Here is a 24161-nt window from a genome sequence, read left to right on the forward strand (position 1 = left end):
ACCGGGCTGATTAAGATCGAAAAGCTTGGGAAGGTCGCTAATAAGGATGGAGAAGAGTATGGAGGAATTGACAGTTCCTTGCTGCAGTCCTTCGTGTATGTAGTAGGCTCCAGTTGATAGCAAAACACCGTCTGTAGTACGGAAGGACTTGTTTCTAATCATGTCCCAGATAATATGGACGAGCCATCGGGGAAAGCCCTTCTTAATAAGCTTGAAGATCAAGCCATCGATCCATACAGAATCGAACGCCTTTTCCAGATCGAGGAGAGCGGCCCCTACGAAGCTGCTATTACCAACCTTAGTGTTAAGGTCCGAGACTAATTTATGTATAGCATGCGTCGTGGAGTGCTGGTGTCTAAAACCGAATTGACAATCCGGTATGATATTGAGCGCTTTGCAGTAGGAGGCTATTAATGAATTGATATGTGCTTCGTAAACTTTGCTAATAGCCGGCGTGAGGCTGATAGGGCGATAACTAGCAGGGTCGTTAGGGTCCTTGCCTTTTTTGAGGATAGGGACAACCTTTGCACACTTCCAGGCGGAGGGAAAGTAATTGTGGTTGAGGCAGTTATTGAAAATGATAGTAAGGGCCAAAATGATATTACCAGGTAGGTGTTTAAGAATAATAGGCAGAATATTGTCCAACCCATGCGACGTTTTGTTTGGAAGCTTTTTCAGAATATCACCAAGGGAGAACGGGTTACAGAAAGGGTGCGGCCCCTCATCGTCCAAGAGGGGAGAGGCGGCCCTACTATTATCAGAGAAGGAGGTGTAGGTAGCTTCCCGCGACTTATAAGCAGCAGCTTCGGATTTGAAAGCACCAGCAACCGAATCTACAATTTCTTTGAGAGGGGTGTTGAGATTAAGATACCTAGGTGAATTGATAGCCTCAAAGTGAGCCCCGAGTATATTTAATTTGTCCTGGGATGATGAGAAAACATATCTATTGTCAATAGCCGGGACACTATCTGTGCAACAACTGCTTCGCTCAATAAGTCGCGAGTTATCCTTGTCCACGTGTAGGTCACTAACTGTCAGCGGCTGCTTAGGTCGAAATAATGCATTAATCTTTGGGAAGAACGAATCTGAGCTCCTGTGGTCAATAGTCTTAATAATTTTGCTCCAGTACCTTTCTGAGTTTTTCTGAAGCTCAAGATGAATCTCCCTCTTAGTTGAGGCTAGCAGGGATTTAAGGAACCTAGTTAGTGTCTCGCGTGAGGTAGGGTCCGAGATATGTAGTTTATGGAGAGATGAAACAATTTTCCTCTTCTTACGCTGCAATTTAGAAATTTTACTATTTATATATTTAATTAAATTAGGGGCACGGTTGGTTGGGAAACAAGGTACCGTCTCCTGAATAGTGTTTATAATACAGTTATTGATGACAAGCAGCTCACTGTCAATTTCGGAAATTGACAGGTTACGATTGTCCGGGATTGAAGCGAAATAGTTAACGCCCAACCTCTCAGTGAAGGCTTCCCAATTGGTGGCTTTGTAATTGAATCGCTGGGGCAGTGGATTAGTACATCCCAGGAGGATAGAGTCATTCCCTATCTCGAAGGAAAGAGAGATTGCAGAGTGGTCGCTGTCATACGGGAGCGTAATCGCTTTATTGGTGAGTCCGTGGCGATTCGTGTGAGCTAGCCGGGAGTCAGCTAGGCAAATATCCAGGAAGGTGTGTGCTGGTTTGAAAGTGGGGGAGTGTGGGGTAATCACATTAATCTTAAATTCCTGCTCATATGTTTCAGTCCACCGATTAAAATAACGACCCCGCTGGTTATTCGCACGATCGCCCCATTGTTTACATCTAACGTTGAAGTCACCGGCCATAATAAAATAATTTTCATCTTTATGAAGCTCGAGAGCACGGAAAAGGGCAGAGAGTTCTTCAACAAATAATGCCCTGTTATCATTGCGGGCATAGATACTAATTAGAAATAAGTTCATATTGTGAAGGGAGGGGAGCTTTAAAATAGTACCCTCAATAATTTGAAATTCCCGCATTATCGGGAGATTAATGGTATCGAACTGGAGGTTCTTCCTGACCAGAATAGCAGTTCCTCCGCCATGACTAAGAGCATGTCTGTCGTTCCTAATAAAAATATAATTAGGGAAGGAAACTTTGTGGTTAGCATTTAGTTTGGTTTCCGATATAAAGATGGCGTCGTGACCATACCTTTGTAGCGACCATCGGCGCGCTCTTATGCGCCCTCTGAATGTCACTAGGTTAAGTTAGGTTAGTTTTAGTTTCTAGTCTATAGTTAGTTTGGTAAGCTTGTTGTACGTTTTAGCAAGACGCAAAAAAGCAAGCGTCCCACGCATTTAAAAAGCGTAACTGCCAGAGTACAAACACGGCGTAGGAGCAGTGCAATTAAAAGATACATTTTTATCGTACATTCATGTCGCTCTTGTTTTATTATTCCTGTCCCGTGGGACCTAGTACCCACACCTTCGTGCAAAGTCTAACAGCTCAAGCCTTCTATAGTTAGCACATAACGAATTAACGTTAATCGCCGCTATCTTAATGTTACTAACAGGAACGGGGATATTAGCCATTATGCGGGCTGAACAAAGAATTAAGAATAAATTCGATTTTCTCAGAGTTGGCCGAGATCTGCACTGACAACGATTTAAGCTGCTGTGAAACTAGTAGAGAAATATCCGCTTTGAGTTCGTTCAACCAACTAGGAGTTTCAGAGGGTTGTGGAGGGGGAGATGGTCGCGACGGCGCTTGAGTTCCAGCAGGCTTGCCGGGTAGGGGGTAGCTGGTCCGCTGCAACTCCACAGTAGGTGGCGCTGGGGGGTCTTCTCTTCGCTTAAGGCCCAACGCTTGAGCGAAGCTCATGCCCCTCTTCACCAGGCTCTGCCGCGCGTTAAAAACACGCAGCTTCTGGTTGGCCTGGTTAGCCGTTTGCGACTTCCTTCTTTACATCGCAAATTTAATAAATGGGCAACCTCTGTAAGAAGCCGGATGCCCCTCCTGTCCACAGTTTGCGCACTTGAGCGCCGATTTCTCGGAAGCCTCTGAAATAAGACAGTTGCCCGGAGTGTGCGTCTGTGCACACTTAACACAACGGAACGGCAGATTGCAGTTCTTGCTAGCGTGGCCCAGGCGCTGGCACTTCTTGCATTGATATATTGCGGGCTTCTTAAGGTGCTCCCATTTCACCTTCTGGAAGGCAAGGGACTTTATCTTGAATAGCTCAGCCGTTTGGCTATCACTAGATACCTGTAGTATGTGATAGAATCTATCTGGGTCCCTCTTATTGAAATGGAACTTACTGAGGCTAATAATCTCCACATTAGCCAGTTGTAGTTCTTGTATCTCAGCCTTAATATTGTCACAGGGAAAAGAGCCTCTGATCCCTTTAATGATCAGCGATTTCGGCTTTTGGCCTTTAGGAGTGTATGTGTAAAAATTAACTTTGGCTTCTGCGAGCTTGTTCTTGAATAACTCAAAATGTTCTAGCCGATTAAAGTAAATTGTGTGGCTGCCCGCCACTACTTCTTGGATTGTGAAATCTCCTTTAGTTAGATTCATATTCTTCGCCAATTGAATGAGCGCCTGCAATGACGTGTTGACAGAGTATATTGGTGGGGGTCTATGAATTTTTGCTGCTTTTGTTTGCCCAGCTCCGCTGGCCGCGTCGTCAATGTCATTGGCATCCATCTCGGCACTATCAGCTGAGAGTGCACTGAATCTATTGCAGCCCCCGCTTGAACCGCCCTGTGGCGGCGCTACGGGTTCGTTGGCTGTAATTTTGGCTGTCTTCTTCGGGACTTGCCAGCCGCTAGTACCTGGCTTCTGCGCATGCGCACTGTCCAAGATGGCGGCCCCACCCCATCCCAATCCTACTCACCTTACCCTATCCCGCTTTCCCGTCGCCCTAACAGGGTCTGGGCGTGCGCGCAGGCGTGTACGCAGCGAATCCGCCTTCCCGTGGTCCCCGTGGACGCGGCTCCCGACCCCGGTCGGGACCGTGACTAAAGGATTCGTTCACAGAAACGGCCTCTGTGACGCCTGGGATTTTTCCAAGCCTGTTAACTTGGTAACGGCCAGCAGGAGGTAGATAGAAGTATAGTTGCCTGTACCCGCTCGGGTGAGGAGGCATATCCGCGCTTGTCTTCGGACGGCCGGATTTACACTAAACTGTCCAAGATGGCGGGGCCAGAGGGTAGCGTGGTGGACGCGCGCAACCTAGCCGAATTCAGGTTGGGCGCCATATTGCACTGTTTCGGTTTACTCTCACTCATGACTTGTTTATACAATTTATCGAGTTGTAAGGAGTGTAACCTAGGCGTTTTAGCTTCCCTAAGTCGAATGGAATGCTCAAGCGACGAAGCATATCTGTCCGTGTCACTAGGCGAAGCCCCACGCTTTGCCTTATGCGTGGTTGGGGACGCCATTGCAGAATGGGCCTTACGGGCCCAGCCCGCCACAGCGGCATAGAAACCACTATCACGGACGGGTGTAGTAGACACGTAACACACAGCAAAAATACATGAGGGCTATGGAACAATTAAGCCACCGAACACAAGAACACAGCAACGAGGACAAAAAAAAACTCTTGACCACAGGTGTTATCGCTACACAAAGACTAATAAACTGAGGAACTACCCTTGGAGTAGCGGTCACGCACGTCTGTTCACCTTCACGGTCGCCGTGAGACTCCCAACAGACGACCCTTGCCCCAGACACCTATCATACCGCGGTTCGAAACTTGTATATATTCGAGCCGCATGCCGGGCGAGCGCTTGTGAGAGCACGGTTTCTCTCGCCGCCACCTAACGCTTCCGGCCCGAACTCAAGGCGTCCGGGGAGACGAAACCCCCTCCACTAAACACGATTGCCACAATATACATACATACATATGTATATAGGTATCAGTGATTACAGGAAGGAGAATTTTTCTTTTTTAATATGTAAATTTTATAGTATATCCGTACGACTTTAAGAAAAGATATATGAATACATACCTATATACAGAAATTTCATTTTTTATCAAGTAAGTGTTTTATGCAATCTTTAATATTTGTAAATGCAACAAACGAGCATAGAAATTAAGGAAATTAAATTACATATTTTCGACAGTGTTTGTAGTCCTGAGCAGGGCTTGCGCAAGGCAGGTTCAGCGCGTTCGCTGGAACCCGGCCTCGCGTTTTGAAAGGCCCTGCGGTTTACAAAAACTCGCGATTGAAACTAATAAAAAATTATCTTCAGTAAAATTATTATTCTTTCAATAAAAAGCGAAGTAGCAAACTCAATCAATTTTGATGACACAGTCAAAGATTTTGCGGCGAAAAAAAGCGAGAAAAATTATGTAATATTCATTTTACAAAAAATATATGTAACATCCTTTCTATTTATAATAAATAATTCCCTATTGTGAAATTTAAGTATAGGATTTGAATGTGTATTCTGGCTCCACAAAATTTTTGGAACCAGGCCCCGCAAATGGTCACGCCGGCCCTGGTCCTGAGGCAATGTATCAGAGTGCTAAGGCAGTGTAACGGTTTTGTATCAGGTTCAAATCCCTCTGTAGATGTTAATTTTCTTTACATTGATAATATTTTTATTCAATTTCTAGGATTGTCCGTAAATTATGTATAAGGAAAAAATGATTCATAACATATTAAAAAATTGTTGAAACCATTTGATGATAGTATATCAGATGATCACATTATTACATTTTTTTATACGACATATACGGTGTTTCACTTTAATTCATTACTATGCCGTAATATTTCAGTATTGGCAAATGAACACACGATAGCACATGCTCAATTGTAATGCTTTATTAGCAGCCAGCAGTTGAATTCTCGTTTGCAGGATAACGTTCTTTTTCTAGAAATTAACTCGAACACAGCTCGACAAAGTAAGATATATCGCGGCATCCCTTTGACATGTATCTATCTCATTTTATCTCGTTGCGTGTATTCTCTTTCTTTGTCTACTGAGATATAGTATTGTGAGCTGAAGGCTATAAGCAAAGGGATACAATCCTGGGTATCGAAGCAATCTTTTGTTACCATCAACGCGTGTTTGACTGCTGTAATGCGAAGTGTTTCACATTTTTATATTAGGGTAGAGCAGGTGGCGCTCGTTCTCGAGGCACAAATTCACGAGCCTTTGAGAACAAAGGCACAGTATAGGAAAGAAAAGTAGGTTCACTCCGTGTCGGCACCTTTGATCTAATGACTAAAAGATCGCTATATTGCTGGTTGTGCGCGGGCTCTAATTTGAAAAGCAGTCGGTACAATCAAAAAGAGATTTCGTAATAGAATACCATAAAAAGACTATTAAATATCTACATTTAATTAAAATACACTAAACAACCCATAAAGTGGTAATATTTTGATAAAACAATGATGATAATGTCTTTATCTAAAATGTACAAGAAACGTTGGATAAATATCATTTGACAGATATAAAATATAGGGTGTCCCAAAACGCCTGTTACTGCTGTCACTGCTTGCACTTTGGCACCCTTTGAAGGAACAACGATATCCACCTCTTTCACTCATATTTTATATCTGTGTATAAAATTTACTGAATTTTATCGCAACAGGAATGTTTTAGAAGTAACAGAGGTTAAAATGCAAGAAACTATTATCATATATATTCACAGCCGCCATATTGTTGGTTGTGCGATTCGGTCATGCGCAAGCGACAATTATTAGTACGCTTTTTGGCAGAGTGATCCTACTGTTCTTTCCTATACTGTGACAAAGGCATGTCCGCTAATGCCACTGATATGTATTGGAGATGCTTGAAGCGATTTGAAGGTGGTTTTGGTGTGATGCGCCACCATCATTCGATCAGTGTACTGTACTTCCCCTCACCCCGCGACCGCCCGCGGTACCCACGTCGAGAGACTGTCTCGTCTTTCGACAGTCTCTCGTCGGTGGCGGTACTCAAAATCTTACCGCTGATTGGCTATTTCCTTTAATACATCGGTCGAACGGTGACGGCTTTGGCGAGTAAAGTCTCCTTCAATTCGCTTCAACCGCTGTACAGCTGGCTTATGGGAATCTCGTATCCATAGTATATATATATATATATATATCAGTAACTAATGCCCAGTCTTCTACCACAATACATACAGGCACAGTATAGGAAAGAACAGTAGGATCACTCTGCCAAAAAGCGTACTAATAATTGTCGCTTGCGTATGACCGAATTGCACAACCAATAATATGGTGGCTGTGAATATATATGATAATAGTTTCTTGCATTTTAACCTCTGTTACTTCTAAAACATTCCTATTGCGATAAAATTCAGTAAATTTTATACGCAGATATAAAATATGAGTGAAAGAGGTGGATATCGTTGTTCCTTCAAAGGGTGCCAAAGTGCAAGCAGTGACAGCAGTAACAGGCGTTTTGGGACACCCTATATTTTATATCTGTCAAATGATGTTTATCCAACGTTTCTTGTACATTTTAGATAAAGACATTATCATCATTGTTTTTTCAAAATATTACCACTTTATGGGTTGTTTAGTGTATTTTAATTAAATGTAGATATTTAATAGTCTTTTTATGGTATTCTATTACGAAATCTCTTTTTGATTGTACCGAGTGCTTTTCAAATTAGAGCCCGCGCACAACCAGCAATATGGCGATCTTTTAGTCATTAGATCAAAGGTGCCGACACGGAGTGAATCTACTGTTCTTTCCTATACTGTGCCCGCGCACAACCAGCAATATGGGGATCTTTTAGTCATTAGATCAAAGGTGCCGACACGGAGTGAACATGCTGTTCTTTCCTATACTGTGCCTATACTGTATGTACATATATACATGCACATTTGGCCGTGGAAGAACTGGATTGTATCATATGGAACTTTCTGTTTTCACCTCCAATTATTAAATTCGTCATAATAAACAGTGCAACTAACTTGAAGAAATATTTCATATGGTTTATTTTTTTATAAAGAATGTTTATGTTCAAGATATATTTATTAATGTACAATTGAAAATTGTATGTCTCAGTTTCAAATAAATATAAATTAACTTCAGGTATGTAATGAAAAGCTGATGATACTTGTTTTCTGGACACTGCTTCTACCTACAGTAAAACCTGGATAAATGCAACCAAGATTGGGACCCAGTGGTTGCATTTATCCAAGCGAGGTGTCGAATCTCGGGTTACACGCGACGACCAGTCAAGCGTGAACGTAGAAAGGGACAGACAGTGGCGAAAAGAGAGAGGTCCGGTGATGAAAGGAAAGAGCCGAAACGTATCGGTGTGACTAATACTAATTCAACTATAAAACTTTTTTATTTTTGACTTTTCTTTAATGAAACTTTTACCAGCAGATTGGTGACATTTTTCTTATTAAAATGATACCAAACATGAATTATAATTACTTGCTAAAATTGATGTTAAAGGTTGGCGAAAAGCAACAGAGATCGAAATCAAAACCAGTCACGGTGTCGGCTCTGGTTTCAAAGGTTTCATTTATCCAGGCAAGGTGGCGATTCTGGGCATTTAATGTTGCATTTATCGAAGCGAGGTGTCGATTCTACGTCCGTACACATGTTTTGTATTCAGCCGACATGCCGATTCTGTGTCCGTACACATGTTTTGTATTCATCCGACATCATTTATATTCAGTCGTGGTGTCTATTCTATGTTGTTTATTCTATTACTATTGTTTATAAATATAATTCAAACTATATCATGTTTGGTGTCATTTTAATCAGAAAAATCTCACAAATGCGTTAGTAAAAGTTTCATTAAGAAAAAGTTAAAAATAAAAAAGTTTTATCGTTTAATTAGTATTAGTCACACCGATATTACGGTCGGATCATATTACACGGTTTTCTCGTCGTGCGGCTCGGTTCGTCTAGGGGGATCCCCCCAAGTGGAGGGGATAGCGATGTTGCACTTATCCAAGCATTCTTTCGTTGCATTTATCCAGGTTTTACTGTATATCAATTCTATTTGAAAGACTTTGTTTATACTGTGCACTGTTTTTTCCTTTTTTGTTACAAATTCAATGAAAATATTTCACTGCGACTGAAAAAACTGAAAGACAGGTACTGATTTCTAGCAGCATTTAGTAAGAAATCAAATGAATTCATTAGAAATATAGACTATAAAAATATGGAATCCTCAGAGAAAAATCCAGCCAGGCGAATATAATCCCGTTTGAGACACGCATACATTCTCTGTGGTTGTGGTGTGGAGGTTGGTGAAGGTCTTGGTGTTACAATACGCAAGATAAACTCTTTACAGGAAGGTTCAGGGAATGTTTTTAGTTTATTCTCTCCAATTGCATCTATATCAGCATTACTGTTGAGAGAAGTCATTACGAGGGCAGCCTAAAATATACATATTTATACATATTACATAATGAACAAAAATATCTAAATTAAAAAATGATTGAAGTTAAATACTTTTTGAGCATCTCTGAACATTGTTGTTATTCGAGAGCCAATATTTCCTCTGGATCCACCTGGCACTTCTACTTCTTTTCCTCGCATCAACTGTATCAGAAATGAAGTAAACTCTTTTGAATCATCATTTCCTCCCAGTTTGTGTTGCAAGGAGTTTACTTGGGCAACCAGAGCTTCAATTCCTTCAATGTCGCGAGTAATTTCCTAAAATAAATTCATTTATTTCATTGCAGATTTGTAAATATAAAACTTTAAATACCTCGTACAAGTGTAGTTTTTGATGAATAGGCTTTGTCGCATACTGCAGTTTGTTTAATATACTGAGTGCAACATCAGGCAAATTTGGTAAAGCATCTTGTTTTTGTTGGCTTAAAGTATAAAGCGCTGCGTGACTTAAAGTCGGTAATAGAAACTGTGTGATTTGTCCTATACGTTTGCAACTTAGAAAATGCAAAGCTTTTTCTGCTTCCCTTGTATCATCGAACAATCTTTTCTGTCGATGCGCAGGAACAGGTTGAGCTGAATTCCAGCTTGTAGACCATGGGTTATTTGGAATTAGCATTCTTGCTGATAAATGTCCTATATTAAATGATATTATTAATGTACATAAATGTTATTTAAAATCCGATCGCTCTATTAACACGTTGACTACCATGTCATCCATATTTGGGTGATACTTGAATTTGCATAGGAATCTATAATCTACAGTGTGTCCCGCGCAACTGGAAACACTCAATTATTTCCTAAACTATTAAAGATACAAGAAATTGCTTTGGTGGTCATTGCATGGTAAGAGGGGGCAACATTTTGACGTTGACGTTGACCTCTTCTGATATTTCCCACTGAAGTGAATTTTTCCTGTGAAAAATCTCCAAATTTGTTAGCGCAATATCTCGAAAACAAATATAAATCAATTGTATACATGCAAGCTTAATGAATTCGACTTCAAAAACACTATCAAATGATCGAAGGAAAAATATATAGTTTCATTTAAAAAACCAAACTTTGCTATTATATTTTTGAAAACAACAATATAAAAAAAATTTCGTCTACGTCAAAATGTTGCCTCCTCTTATCATGCAATGACCACCAAAGTAATTTCTTATATCTTTAATAATTTAGGAAATAATTTGACTTATTTAATTAGAAATATTTATATGGCAGTTAACATGTAAATGAAGTTTAAAAACTATATGATATTGTGAAGAACCTGTAGGTTGACCCCATTCATCTGTTCCATCATCTTCTACCCAATCTCTTGGGGAATACCATCGAATAAAATCTTCTAAAACTGCTCCAGGATTTGCTGCCTATAAATATATGTAGTTGCTTTCATAAAGTTTATTTAACAAATTATTTACAATATAATTTTCATTGAAATAAAATGTTTAACTCTTTGTTACATTATGTTGTAAATCTGTTATTATGCCAGAAAATTCTTGTACCTTTTGAACATTTATTAAAATTAATAAAATATAACAAGTTAAGCATCAATCAAGTGTTCTGGCACTAAAATTTTGAGAAATTCAGAAAGTAATGTTAATCACTTTGGCATATGATACATTTATTAATGTATTAATGATTATCACCTTGAAAGACTCCATATCAGATAATAAAGAAGCACTCATTAATCTAGCCCGCATTTCTGAAGCTTGTTTATCAGTTCCAAGCTGCATCATAACTTGTGCATCTTCCTCAAGCTGATCTTCAGTTTTTGGCACGGGATCCTGAGTTACCGGTAAGTAAAGAGGATCTCCGCTTTGAATTAACCTAAGTAATAGTGGTATTTTATATTACCGACATTAAACTGAGATCATAATAAACAAAAGCTTTTGTAAAAACTACAACAAATTATCTAAATACTTTCAAGAAATAGGGTTGATGTTACGTAATTGTAGATATTGATGTTTCAAATTCCCGCCAATCGGGATATCTAATCGCAAGTACTTACATGCGCGCGCAACATCTCGGCCCTCTCGTGCGCGCAACAAACATTTGCGCTAACGAAGAGAAAACAAGCAAAACTATTTATCCTTGTTTCTTAATTTCTATGCAGGTATAAACCAAACATTTCACTTATTAGAAAAGAGATGAGAGGTTGACAAAACTCTAACATTAGGAAATAGCAAGATACTCTTAATAATATAAAATGAAAGAAATAGAATTGCAGATTTTACTTGAACGAAGGATGCTTGGCTAATCTTCCTGCTGGCTTGTTCCATAATAGATGTTTCGCTTTCAGCTGTGTCCTTGTCACCGAATCGTCCTCATTTGTTGGTTCCTCGCTGGTGCACTCGAAAAACTCTTCTTCTTCCGACTCTGAAGAAAACGTTAACGTCGTGTACAATGCAAGTCGTTATTCTTATATTTTATCTTTTTTCGGTAAATGTCGATATCTTACCGACCTTATCGATTTTGCTCATTTTTAAATATGTTGTTGGGATGATGATTCTAATCAACTTTTTCCACTACAGGGTGGTCCGCATATCTTGAGACAGGTCAATATCTTCTAAACAACACATTGTCGGAAAAAATGTTTCAAACAAAAATTGTCATGTGTCAGGGGGCAAATTGGATGGTCGGAATGGATCTTTTCAGTGGGCGGTCCTAAAGGACACGTATAAGGAGCATTGTATTTATAATTGCTTTATAATTTTCAACAGACATTTTACCGATTTTATGACAAAGAATTTCCTATTGAGGACAAAGCGAAAATTTATGATCCTAAATACATTGTATAAAAACAAAAAATTACTCGATTGCCGGCAATACCCGTAAAACGTCTTAACTCATAAACAGCTTTTTGATTGCGAATCTGTCATAAATCAGCAAACGAAATCTCTACGTATTGTTCCGTCGAAGGGAACAAGCTTGTTTCTTTACATGAGCCGACTGACGATTTTTACTAATGAGTCAGGAACCTTGGTAGACAAACTTTTATCTACTACACAATATGTAATAAACCAACTTAAAGGTGTTGAAGTTGGTGGTCAACACTTTGAGCACCTTTTTAAATAATAAATAAAAATGTTTGTTGAAAATTATAAAGCGATTATAAATACAATGCTCCTTACACGTGTTTTTACCCATCACATCTTCTTAAATATTTAATGGTTTATCTCGGAAAGTTGACAACCCACGAAAAAATCTTTCGAACAAAAGTTACCTATTTTCTCCTAGAGAATATGATAGTATAATAAAAAATGGAGGGTTCCATTAAAAAAAATAAAGTTGACCTTCAGGATCGTCCACTGAAAAAATTCCATTCCGACCATCCAATTTGCCACTTGACACATAACAACTTTTGTCTGAAACATTTTTTCCAAAAATGTGTTGTTTAGAAGATATTGACATGTCTCAAGATATGTGAATTTCCCTGTATGTGTAACTGTCGCTCGACATTAGTTTTCGACATGTTTGTAAAAGAATTCTACATGTACCTACACATTCGTGGCAGCAGTGTATGCGTCAAATTGGGACCATCACTTTTCTTCTTTTTCCATAAACACAGCATGATACTCGGCAAGCAGTATACAGGTTAAGTTAAATTAATATTCCGGTCATCGTGAGGTGGCCGGCCACGCAAGCCAAAATTTAAAATCATTGGAACCAGTTAAGTTTAATTTTTAAGTTCATCCGTCGTAATGCATACTGTTTGTCGAGTACTGTGTTGTATTTACAGGGTGTCCCAGAACTGGGGTAGGAACGGAAGAGGGATGATTGGTGAGGTCATTCTAAACAACTTTTTCCTTTGCCAAAATGTTGGTTAAGGCTTCGTTTTCGAGTTATTATCGAAAAACACTGGCCAATCAGAGCGCGCCGTTAGCGCGGGCCGAACCACGCGAGTGTTGGGTATGTTCCGCGCGGTCGTGTTCAAGTGCATTGGCACCACGACGGTGTGATAGGATTCGTTGTTCATGAGTAATCAATAATTCGATACAATTATTCTTTTCTTTTTTTTATTCATTATCCGATGCAACTTCTATTCAACGAATCCCATGATACCGACGTAGTGCCGAGGCACCTGATCACGACCGCGCGGAACATACCCAACACTCTCGTGGTTCGGCCCGCGCTAACGGCGCGCTCTGATTGGCCAGTGTTTTTCGTTAATAACTCGAAAACGAAGCCTTATACAACATTTTGGCAAAGGAAAAAGTTGTTTAGAATGACCTCACCAATCATCCCTCTTCCGTTCCTACCCCAGTTCTGAGACACCCTGTATAGATAGAGGGGATAAGTGGTGTCCCAATGTTGACGCACACACTGCCACGGATGAGTAGGTATACGAAAAATTCAATAAATAGTAGCAACTTTCTTTTGCAAATAGCTCGAAAACTAAAAATTGCTTAGAATCATCATCCCCGTAACACATTAAAAATTTACCAAATAGTTAAGTACCTGTTTCAAAGTCGTCAGTGTCCATGCTTTGAGACCTATGTGCAGATTCTTCCCTGGCCTTTTTTTTCTCGATACAACAGTTCATCATCTGGTAACATAATAAACAATAAGGAATTATTGAAACAAATAAAATAACAAGAAAGTTTTACCTGAAGCTTTTGATGCAATATGCAGGTCCGCACGGGATCCGGAAATCCTGGACTGATTCTGGAAAAACAATGTAAACAAATATTTAGTGTTGCCATAATTTTGAAAACTTAAGCGTTAATATTAAGATAAGTAATAAAAATATACTTTATTTAATGTAAATATACAGCGTGATAATTGAATATTATTGAGTATAATAATATTTTCACAATTATTAGTATAATAATAATTCGATTGTATTACTTGAGATGTTCAGACCAATATGAATAGAGCTACTCATAGCAGAGAGGCGCTGAGGTTTGAATCTGTTAGCTCGAGCTCGAACGTGTTAAACGGCAAGACTTTTAGGTTTTTATATGTTGAATGGTCGATTTTGAAACATTATAAAATAATTTTTAACAAAAAAAATACAACCGACTTCAAAATGCGCTAAGAAGTGTGAAATAATTTCTATTTCATTTATACCAATATTCCACAGCTATTAATAAAATGTATTTAATCGTTAAATAGTATACTAAATTTCAACCTTTTCGGAGGCGGCGCAAAATTAAAAACTTTTCTTCTACTGGGAAGATCCTAGTTCAGGGGTTGGCAACCTATGACACGCCGATTACCGAATGACCCATTTGATAATTTCAAGTTAACAATGTTCAACGAGAATCAACATACCCATTGCGGATTAACTACATTTACATCAAAAGTGCTGCCAACTTCTAATACAATCGTTACAATTACAAATGTTTTCAGCCGTACCTATATGGTTCCGCATTTTTTCTTACGACTTTTTAATTACCAAGTTTGCCATACCGCAATCAAATCGTTATTGGCAGCATCGTATATTCGGGTATTTTTCATTTTGCGCTGTCTCCGAAAAGGTTGAAATGTATTTACAAGGGGAACTACCCAAGTGTTACACTCACTTATTAATGAAATTTTGCCAGCTTGTAGAGCTCGTCGAGCTGAACACGCCTATACTCCGTATTGTGGGCAGACGACTAATTGTTTAAAAGATATTAATAATTAAAGTTAGTTACTACTTACATTGAGAAGTATGACAGACTCACATATACAATTCGCAATCTAGAGATCCCCGGTTCAAATCCTTGGTTCCCAACATTTTTTTTTTTTATAATGATAATTTTTATGTAATAGTTATTCAAAAAGAGACAAATTATCATTAAAAAAAAAAAAAAAAAAAATGTTGGGAACCAAGGATTTGAACCGTGGATCTCTAGATTGCGAATTGTATGTGTAAGTTTGTCATACTTCAGAATGTAAGGAGTAACTAACTGTAATTGTTAATATCTTTTAAACAAATAGCCGTCTGCCCCCAAAAGGGGGTATAGGCGTGTTCAGCTCGACGAGCTCTACAAGCTGGCAAAGTTTCATTAATAAGTGAGTGTAACACTTGGGTAGTTCTCCTTGTTAGTATACTATTTAACGATTAAATAGGTTTTATTAATAGCTGTGAAGTATTGGTATAAACGAAATATAAATTATTTCACTCTTTTTAGCGCATCTCGAAGTCGGTTGTATTTTTTGTTGAAAATTATTTTATTAGAATTAGAATTTTGATAATGGTTGCTTCCATATCACCATTCCCCCTAGAGAAGTCTCTCATGCCTAGTTATGTACTCGTGGCGCGTGTTTATGGGTTCTGGCATGCTGAACAAGAGAGAAGGCCGTCATCGATGGTTCCCCCTTTTATCAGACTATTGTGTTTTTGAATCGAAAGCAATAGTTTTGAATCAACAGTTTTCTCTGATATTTTCCGCAGAGAAGAAATGTTTGTTTATTGGATTTTCTTTTAAAGTTTCAGTTAAAAAAATACGTTCCGGGCGTCATTTTCATTGCTATTGTTGTTTAAACATATTTAAACGATTTTAATACAAAAGTAATTTATATTATTTTATATATTACAAAAAGTTCATACAGAAATACAATCATATATAAAAAAAAAAAATGTTTATTTTGTCTAGCAGATCGGACCATGATCAGAATCGAATCGGGAGTTTTGAGATCATGGGGCAATATCAATGCTATATGTATATTATGATCTACTGAAACCCAATCTGATGTTCAAAATATTCCGCCATGCCAAACCATGAATAAGAGTAATGGCTGAATATTTTTTTTGTACTTATCTGTATCGTACACAGTGCTGTCAGTAGAGACTGTGGGACCGGGGGCGAAAGCCGAGATTGTTGAAAACATTTAATTAGAAACAGATACATTGAAACATATTCATAATATGTCTATTTAATCAGTAATTACCAAATGTGAAAGTATTTAATCGCGGGGCTCAGGACAAACAAATTAAAAAATTTTAAATCTCAAGTTTGAAACTTCAAAATTCCAGTGTTTAAATCTAAAGCTTCAAACTTCAAATTTCAAAATTTTAAATGTATCATTTTAAAATCTAAATTTTTAAGTTTTCAAATGATGTTTCAAATTTTCGGAATTCTAAATATAAAAATTTCAACGTTTCAAAATTCAAATGTTAGAGCTTAAAAATTTAAATTATTATATTTTAGAATGCAACGTTTCAAAAGTTTACAATTCAAATTGTATATTTCAAGATTTCAAACTTTTATTTCAGGGTTTCAAAATTCAAATTTTGAACTTTCAAAATCTAGATATTTAAGTTTCACAATACCAAGTAGGTATCTAAATTTAAAATTCAAGGTTTCAAAATTTTTATTTCAGAATTTGGAAGGAATAAATTTTAGAGTTCTGAAATCAAAATTTGAAATAGCATAATACAAAGTTTCAAAAAATATGAAATAAAATGTTTCCTGAATAAACTATGTACACGCGAGTGGGCGAGGCTAGTTTCCTCAAGGAAATCTACCATGCTCGGTACTGTATATTTGTTAGATGCAGGATACTTATAAACACTAGTATATCGTAAGTAAGTGAGGAACGTTCTTCTTTTGAACAGAGCAGTATTTACATGGAATCTGATGAAAATCGACACACTGGTTCGGTAGTTCACTGTCGAAGGAATGATCGGACGAATGAACGAATGAAGAAACGGGCAAACGGGCGAACGGACGAACGAATTACTCTTTCCATAGCTGTGTGTGCTCCACCTGCCCTACCTTGGTAGGCAGCGGTGCCGGTACGAGCGAGCATTTCCTAGAGGGGGTCGAACGCCAAGCGAATTCTTGCAGTCTACTCGAAGACCGTGATGCCATCGAGACGAACTTAACGGTTTCCAGTTACGAAGGAGTCGCTGTCCGAGGATTACGTTCCATCCCGGCTTGCTCGCGAATTCCTCCTTCAATTTTTTTTCTTTTTTTTTTTTTCTTCCTACGACCCGTGATTTTCCGTCGCTTCGGCTTGACTGTTCGACTTTTCATTTCTGTTGCGGACAACAACAGGTGGTATCCGTTAATTCATCGACATTCCGGTGTTCCTCGTTCACCGTTTCTCTTCTAATACGTGTTGTTTTCGTATTCGATAGCGAATTTTCGTGCCACGAACACGTTATGGGCCAATACTGATTATGAACGAATTGCTGACAAATATGAGTGAGTAAATCCACCGTGGAACTTTTTTTCTCTTTACTATTATTTTTATGAGGTTAGGCGACTTTTTCGATATTCTAAAATTCGGTTTTTTACGATTATGATTGTGTCTCACAACGAACAAGATTTTATAAATTAAAACTCATAATAGAATTAAAGTAAACTGATTAATTAATATTGAATTTATGATATTTTATTAATACATATCAGGTTAGTAACTAAATTCACGACCTTCACATTTTTTCTTACGGAATTATTTATTAAAATTTCAGTCCAAGTAAGCGTCACTCGATTTAACATTTACGTTAAATCTTATTTTTTTTTGTTGTGATGGAATTTGATTTTGAAACAAAATATTTGAGAAGCGCGTGAATTTAAATTCAAAAATGTTACGATTATGTTTGACAGTCTAAATAAACACTAAACACTAAATAAACCGACTAAATAAAAACAAAGCTGTAATTAAATATTATTTATTGTTATCGTAAAGATATTAAATGAAATTTAACGTCTTTCTGATTTAAACTTTTTGAGAATAAAAACAAAGGGGTCAAGATTTATTTTCTGTCTGTGGTCAAAACAAAATGAGGTCGTTCACTTTACAATTTTTTAGATTTAAATGCGGAGAATTAATGAATACCACGCTGCTATTTCTAATAATTTGAAAATTTAAAAATAAACATGATTTTCTAAGATTAAATGAATTCAACATTTTATGTCTGATACATGTTAACGAAATTAATGCTGTTAACATTAATTGAAAATAGGAGATTTTAGGAATTTTAATGTTGTTCGGTCTGATAGTTTTTGAATTTTCAATACAATAATAATTCCCAATGCTTAATATTCTTTAATCCTCGAACGGTGGATCATGGAAAGAAACAGAATTTAAAAAAATTATACATTAAATTTTAGGTTAATATCTTTGTACATTTAGGTCACGATTGACCTAGACTCCGCTATCCAAAGATTAACGTAACAGTAATTTAGTAAAATTCAAATTTTCAGACCGTTTAAAACGATTCTTATTGAAAGCTATTAAACTTTAACTTTCAGGCATGATTTAAGTTTTACTTGAAAATTAAATTACGCGCCAAAAATTTGAAACAAGTAAAATAAGTGAAAATTCTGAATACGTGACCTAGAGAAATTCTATAGAAAAGTTGCTTACATCCTCAACAAGTATAATGATTATAACAGCGAGTTTCAAAGGGCGAATGCACCTACGCACACGTTTTATAGGATCCTCTTTAGCTTGTACTGGCCGACCTTGAATCATGTACTACACGAGGCCAACATATACGCGGTGTTCGTTTCATTTGTATTGAATTGTATAAGGTACTTTAGAAATTACAAATTATATTCTATTTATTAACGTAATTGTGAGCTACAAGGAAAAAGGAATGAAAGAATGAAAGATAAACCCAGAAATTAATTAGGTTTAAAATAAGAATTACCCCTAGCCCTCGGACGGCGGACCATGGAGAGAGCCCCAATTTTAATATAACTTCGTATTTCATATTATTTTTATTTTATAAATTTTACACTGTTCCTTTAAAAATTATTCTTCTAATATATGATACTCTTTCTTTTAAAAATTATACATTTAATTTTAAGTTAAGATTCTTGTACGTATATGTTTTGTAAGTTTGAGTTACAATTGATCCAGGCTCCGTTGTTCAAGGACTAGAACGGAATAACTTTTGTTTTAAATTGAACCAAACGATTTGAGCATTTCTGAAAAGTTAGGATTAATTTACTAAATCATACATAGTTTTAATGATTTTAAGAAAACTGCATCTAGTCGGAATTGCTACGAAAATAGAGAAGATCGTTTATTAAAATTTTTCTATTTATATGTATATGCTAAAAATCACAACTTCTCATGATTTTTTCCCTGTTTATTTTTGCGTTGACTGATTTCGATGAAATTTTCAACATTTACACTTTACATCAACAGAGGAAGAATTTATTTGAGTTAAATTCTGTATAACTTGCAATACTTTCGCTTGTTACTTTATTTAAAAATTACAAGTCAGACTGATTGAAACTAAAAATTGAAATATTAATATATTTATAAACGGTAAAACTAACATGCTTTAAGAGAAACATTTTAGAAAATAATTAATCGCCATGTACTTAGTAACAACTTCAGCAGTCAAGAACAACTTGCCATTCATAAAATAGTATTGTATTCTTACAAAAATGAAAACTTTATTTATGGTCCTAATATACAAGCACTTAAATATATTAGAAATAACATTTCATGTCTCCAAATGAGGACTGATCATTTTAAATATCACTTTTTAATCTTAACTAAAACAGTGCGCACAAAAATAACGAATGGCAAGACTGTAATACTTTGATATGGTTTATAAAAAGTGATCAAAAGGACAGCAGAAAATAAAAGTACTGCTAGCGGACCATGGAGAGGGGCCACAATTTTAATTCAATTTTGTATTTAACATTAGTCTCATTTTCTAAATTTTACACTGTTCTTTTAGGCGCATCGATATTTTTCAGTTATTTTAATATTGCAAGAGACTTTATTTTTATAAATAATTTATTAACAATACTTGCGAAACGTGGTATACGTGATGGTATGTCAGAACAATTATAAAATCATAAAACCGTCATAATGTGATTTGAATTTGTAGGAATAAACTCATTAAAGCTACCAAATATAGTTTCTCTTTATTTTAGCGTGATTTACAGTCCCCTTTGAATATTGAATTAAGACCATAAGGAAGGATGTCATTACTATTTTGTTTGACTGACAAACAGTCTTTGATTGTCCAAATTATTACTAAATATGTACATAGCGATTAATTAATTACTACTTGCTCGTTATCAGTACTTTGATATTTCAATATGTCCGATCACTTTCACTTAATTCTTAAATAAATTACCGTGAAAATTTAAGTTATACAGAATTTAATTAATGTAAATTCTTTTTCTTGTGTACTAGGATTTTGGTTGTGAAAAAGTTTAACTAAATAAAAATTAATATATTCTATTGTATATAAACGATAGAAAGAATATCACAAATGAGAGGCAGAATTATATTGTATTTTTTCTTTTTATTAAATGTAACATTTTGGTAATTAACAAACATTATTATTAAAGTTTGCTTACGTCTTTTAATTTGACTAATTTCAATCTATAGATGCTATATAGAGTATAGCATATATAGATCAGTAATAATTTTTGAAAAGCATTAATATATCGTTTAAATCTATAAACATAATGATTTACTCGATGCTAAAACATGGTCACATCTTTCAACATTCTGTACTGGACAATTACTCTAGGTTCCCGCGCAATTATTCGTCTACTATTTCAGAATGAATAAGAACCAATAGAAAAACTTGCATCTTTCTAAAAGTAAAAATGAAAAATCTATTAACGACGCAAAATCAATTTTTGGAACTGATTCGTTTTGAAAAATTGTAATTTATTCAAAGATCTTTTCAACAATATATAGTTATGTTTTCAGTCAAAAGTAAAAAAATTGAATTGAAAGCAAACGACACTTTTTTGGTCTATTTTTTTAGTTCCAGCAGTTGTAAAAGTTTTAACTTCGCCTACTTATAATAAGTACAATTCTAACCCATTTAACGCTTATTAAAATAAGATTAGTAGAATTTTTGTACGACCTTTACTATATATTTTTCGTAGGATGTATTGAAAGTATGCATAGCGAGCAGTAAAATGGGCATGGAAGCCCAAAACAGCCTGCGAGCACTTAAGCGCCCTACGAGCAATTTCATGTGCATGTCTAATATATTGTATCTATATATCTACAATAATAACTATACATACAATAACTATTTTAAAAAATTACTACTATTAAAAAATTGAATATATGTATAATTCTACATAAAGAACAATACGTGATAAGCACACTCGCGATCAAATCCCCCTCCACACACACAAAATGGTGATAATCTGGGTCCTCCCTCTGCCCCATAAGCATCCCCAGGGAAAATGAAAATGGAGGCAAGGGGTCTCATATATGTACATATGAATATACATATGTATACAAGTCTGGCCCTATCACTTGTATGTAAACGTTTACGCGGGAAAATTTGAATCAATATTAATTTATTGTTCATATTTCTTAGTTATATAATAAATTTTATAATAATTAAAAATTATATTATTTTTGTTCTAAATTACTTTTAACACTAATATTGCCAAAATTAAGATTTTGAAAACTTCTGCTTCCCCTATATCGTCATTTATATAATATTGTAGGGAATTCAGTTTGTAATAGAAATAAAAATTGAAGAGAAAGTATCATTAAGTAAAATAAAAAAATGTTCATTTGTTATCAAGAAACTTTTTTCGAATTCTCGTTAAAAAAAAAAAGAATAAATACGGTTTTTGTGAAATTTAATATACACTGTTAATAAAATTAGTTATAATTATAAAAAAAAAGCTGTGGTATTCGTCAAGGATAAAAGCAGTAATTTCACGCTGAAAACGAAAGAAACTAGTCCTGTTCTACATAGTTTTACGCTAAAAATCCAAGCCTATGATAATTCTGTTCTATCTGGCAACTATTACAAAGAAATTTCTACGATTTCCTTGTGCAAAGCTCAACAAGCGTGGCGATACTGGCTCACTCGCACAGTTGCCTGTTCGCCATGACCGTCGAACCATGATATTCTTCTACTTGAATTTTTCAATTCCATTACTTGCGCTTCCTATCCCTATATTTATACCCTTCTACACGATTTAATACCTGCAGAAGAAATGGATCAACGTCTTATAATTCACTTCAAAAAATCAATTGTTACAATTATTCTTTTTATATTGAAAGCAAAACATTAGTGGTTCGATTTAAAAAAAAAAAAAGAATTATATCTAATAAAATGATAAAATTATATTTTATTTTAATACATAATAAATTATTATATTTTATTTGGATACGCACGAGATGGAAAAGTTTCTTACTTAACCTAATGCAGTATAGGGTATACTGATACGTATTAGGTGCTAAATACAACTCGCTGCCATTTTTTTAAATTATCAATTTATACATTTATTATAATCATGGTATTGTAATTTATTTATTATAATTATGATTATTATAATTAGAATAGATAAATTATAATCTTATTTTATAGTAATTCGAATTATTGGAATAATCGTTATCGTTATCATATTTTAGCGCTACTTTTCAAGCGCAGGAAAATATTCAAGTTCAAAATAGCAATGAAGAAAGCATGATGCTAAAGGTGCACGGCATTAATTTGTACATCTAATATTTGACTCTCCCGATTTACATCCTAATAATCCACAAAATGTCCTTATTTTCTTCCTTTATAACAAATTTCAATATTTCGTCTTTATTTTCGAACATTTAAATATTTCTTCATTTGAAAGTATTTTGTTAAAAAAATTTAACTGCTTAATTTTACGAAGCACATTTGCGTACCAACATTTTGTAAGTCTGAATCTGAATTCACCCAGCATTCGCCTTCTGAACAGTGGCGTATGTACTGAACTTGGTAGGGGCCAGTATAAGTCTAACCCCCCCCCCATGTGGATCAGAGCCCTCATCATTCTAATATTTCAACAATTTCAAAATTCCAAAATTTTAGCATTTTAAAATTTGAGATTGCCAAAACTTCAAAAATTCAAAGTTTCGGTTTCAAAATTTGAAATTTCCAAAATTTCAGAATTCAAAAACTGCAGAGTTTTAAAATTTCAGATTTACAGAATTCCAAAATCCCAAAATTTAAAAATTTCTGAGGGACCTAGCCCACCTAAAAGTTAATAGTTAAATTACGTTACTATTAGTATTTAATTATAATAGTACCGTTTTTAATTACTCCCGTTTCATTTGAATAAATCAATATTTATTTTTGCTTCTTATAATCCTAATATAATTGCTACTTAATACTAATAATACCGTTATAACTATTCTTATATCGCTGACTCCGAGAAATACGTATCTATCTATTTAAATAAAACAAGAGTAGTTAAACCGATATTTGAAAAGCATTGTAATGCTGATTGGTCATTTCAACTGCAGCAACTTTTTTTTACCTTCTTGAATGAAACATAAAGAGAAAGCATCTAAGCATTTAGTTAAACGCACGCGAGGTTCGCGAGGAAATTTAGCATTAAGAATTTAGCGATTTAGTAAAACCTGATTACTGTAAATTACGTCACATGCAACCAGTTCCTTGTTTTAACATAACAGTTTACTGCTCAAGAAAGGATGCATTGAAATCTGTTGCTGAATTTGATCGGTATTTGAATTTGATTAATTATCTAGTAAATCTTAAAACAATTTATTTTTTTATTCCAATCTTGTCCCTGTGCCATCCCGCGAGACTTTTTGTCATCGGTGAATAGTACGTATATCCTACTATAAACAGATTTAAAAACATATATGTTACAGGCGAAGTGTAAAATGAAGGCAATGTGTACTTTACCTAAGCAATGCAACTAAATTATTACCTATATTTTTTATAAATATAACCTAATCAAACCTAATCACTTGTCTAACCTAATCACAAATCTGGTCTATATAGTTTGAATTAACTCAGAATGAATTAGTTTCTTTTACAAATAACTTTTTAATATAAAATCTTAATTATTTTGTGACTCCCAAGTGTTGAAGATTGCTATTATTAAAGTATTGATATTAGTTAATGATAATA

General features: G+C 35.6%; 2 protein-coding genes across 4 annotated transcripts in view; one reads left to right on the forward strand and one right to left on the reverse strand.

Moving 5' to 3' along the window:
- Nucleotides 1–7754: 7754 nt before the first annotated feature.
- Rab3GAP1 (RAB3 GTPase activating protein subunit 1) overlaps nucleotides 7755–24161 on the reverse strand; it is a 58830-nt gene continuing 42423 nt past the window's right edge. Inside the window, exons 7-14 of one of the 2 annotated variants that reach the window (XM_034328040.2) lie at nucleotides 13957–14014; nucleotides 13808–13895; nucleotides 11584–11725; nucleotides 10996–11176; nucleotides 10617–10716; nucleotides 9666–9985; nucleotides 9407–9610; nucleotides 7755–9331 (exon numbers count right to left, since the gene is read on the reverse strand). In XM_034328040.2, the coding sequence (XP_034183931.1) occupies nucleotides 9104–9331; nucleotides 9407–9610; nucleotides 9666–9985; nucleotides 10617–10716; nucleotides 10996–11176; nucleotides 11584–11725; nucleotides 13808–13895; nucleotides 13957–14014 (1321 nt within the window). In that variant the 3' untranslated portion in view covers nucleotides 7755–9103. The remainder of the gene's footprint in view (nucleotides 9332–9406; nucleotides 9611–9665; nucleotides 9986–10616; nucleotides 10717–10995; nucleotides 11177–11583; nucleotides 11726–13807; nucleotides 13896–13956; nucleotides 14015–24161) is intronic. The other variant, XM_034328039.2, reaches the window with a different exon arrangement.
- Nucleotides 17083–24161, forward strand: part of haf (leucine-rich repeat and fibronectin type-III domain-containing protein hattifattener) — a 46823-nt gene continuing 39744 nt past the window's right edge. Inside the window, exons 1-2 of one of the 2 annotated variants that reach the window (XM_034328042.2) lie at nucleotides 17083–17337; nucleotides 17421–17487. In XM_034328042.2, coding sequence (XP_034183933.1) covers nucleotides 17463–17487 — 25 coding nt within the window. In that variant the 5' untranslated portion in view covers nucleotides 17083–17337; nucleotides 17421–17462. Of the gene's footprint in view, nucleotides 17488–24161 lie in introns of both variants that reach the window. The other variant, XM_034328041.2, reaches the window with a different exon arrangement.

The sequence above is a fragment of the Osmia lignaria genome, chromosome 1 (assembly GCF_051020975.1).
Source record: "Osmia lignaria lignaria isolate PbOS001 chromosome 1, iyOsmLign1, whole genome shotgun sequence".
NCBI lineage: Eukaryota > Metazoa > Arthropoda > Insecta > Hymenoptera > Megachilidae > Osmia > Osmia lignaria.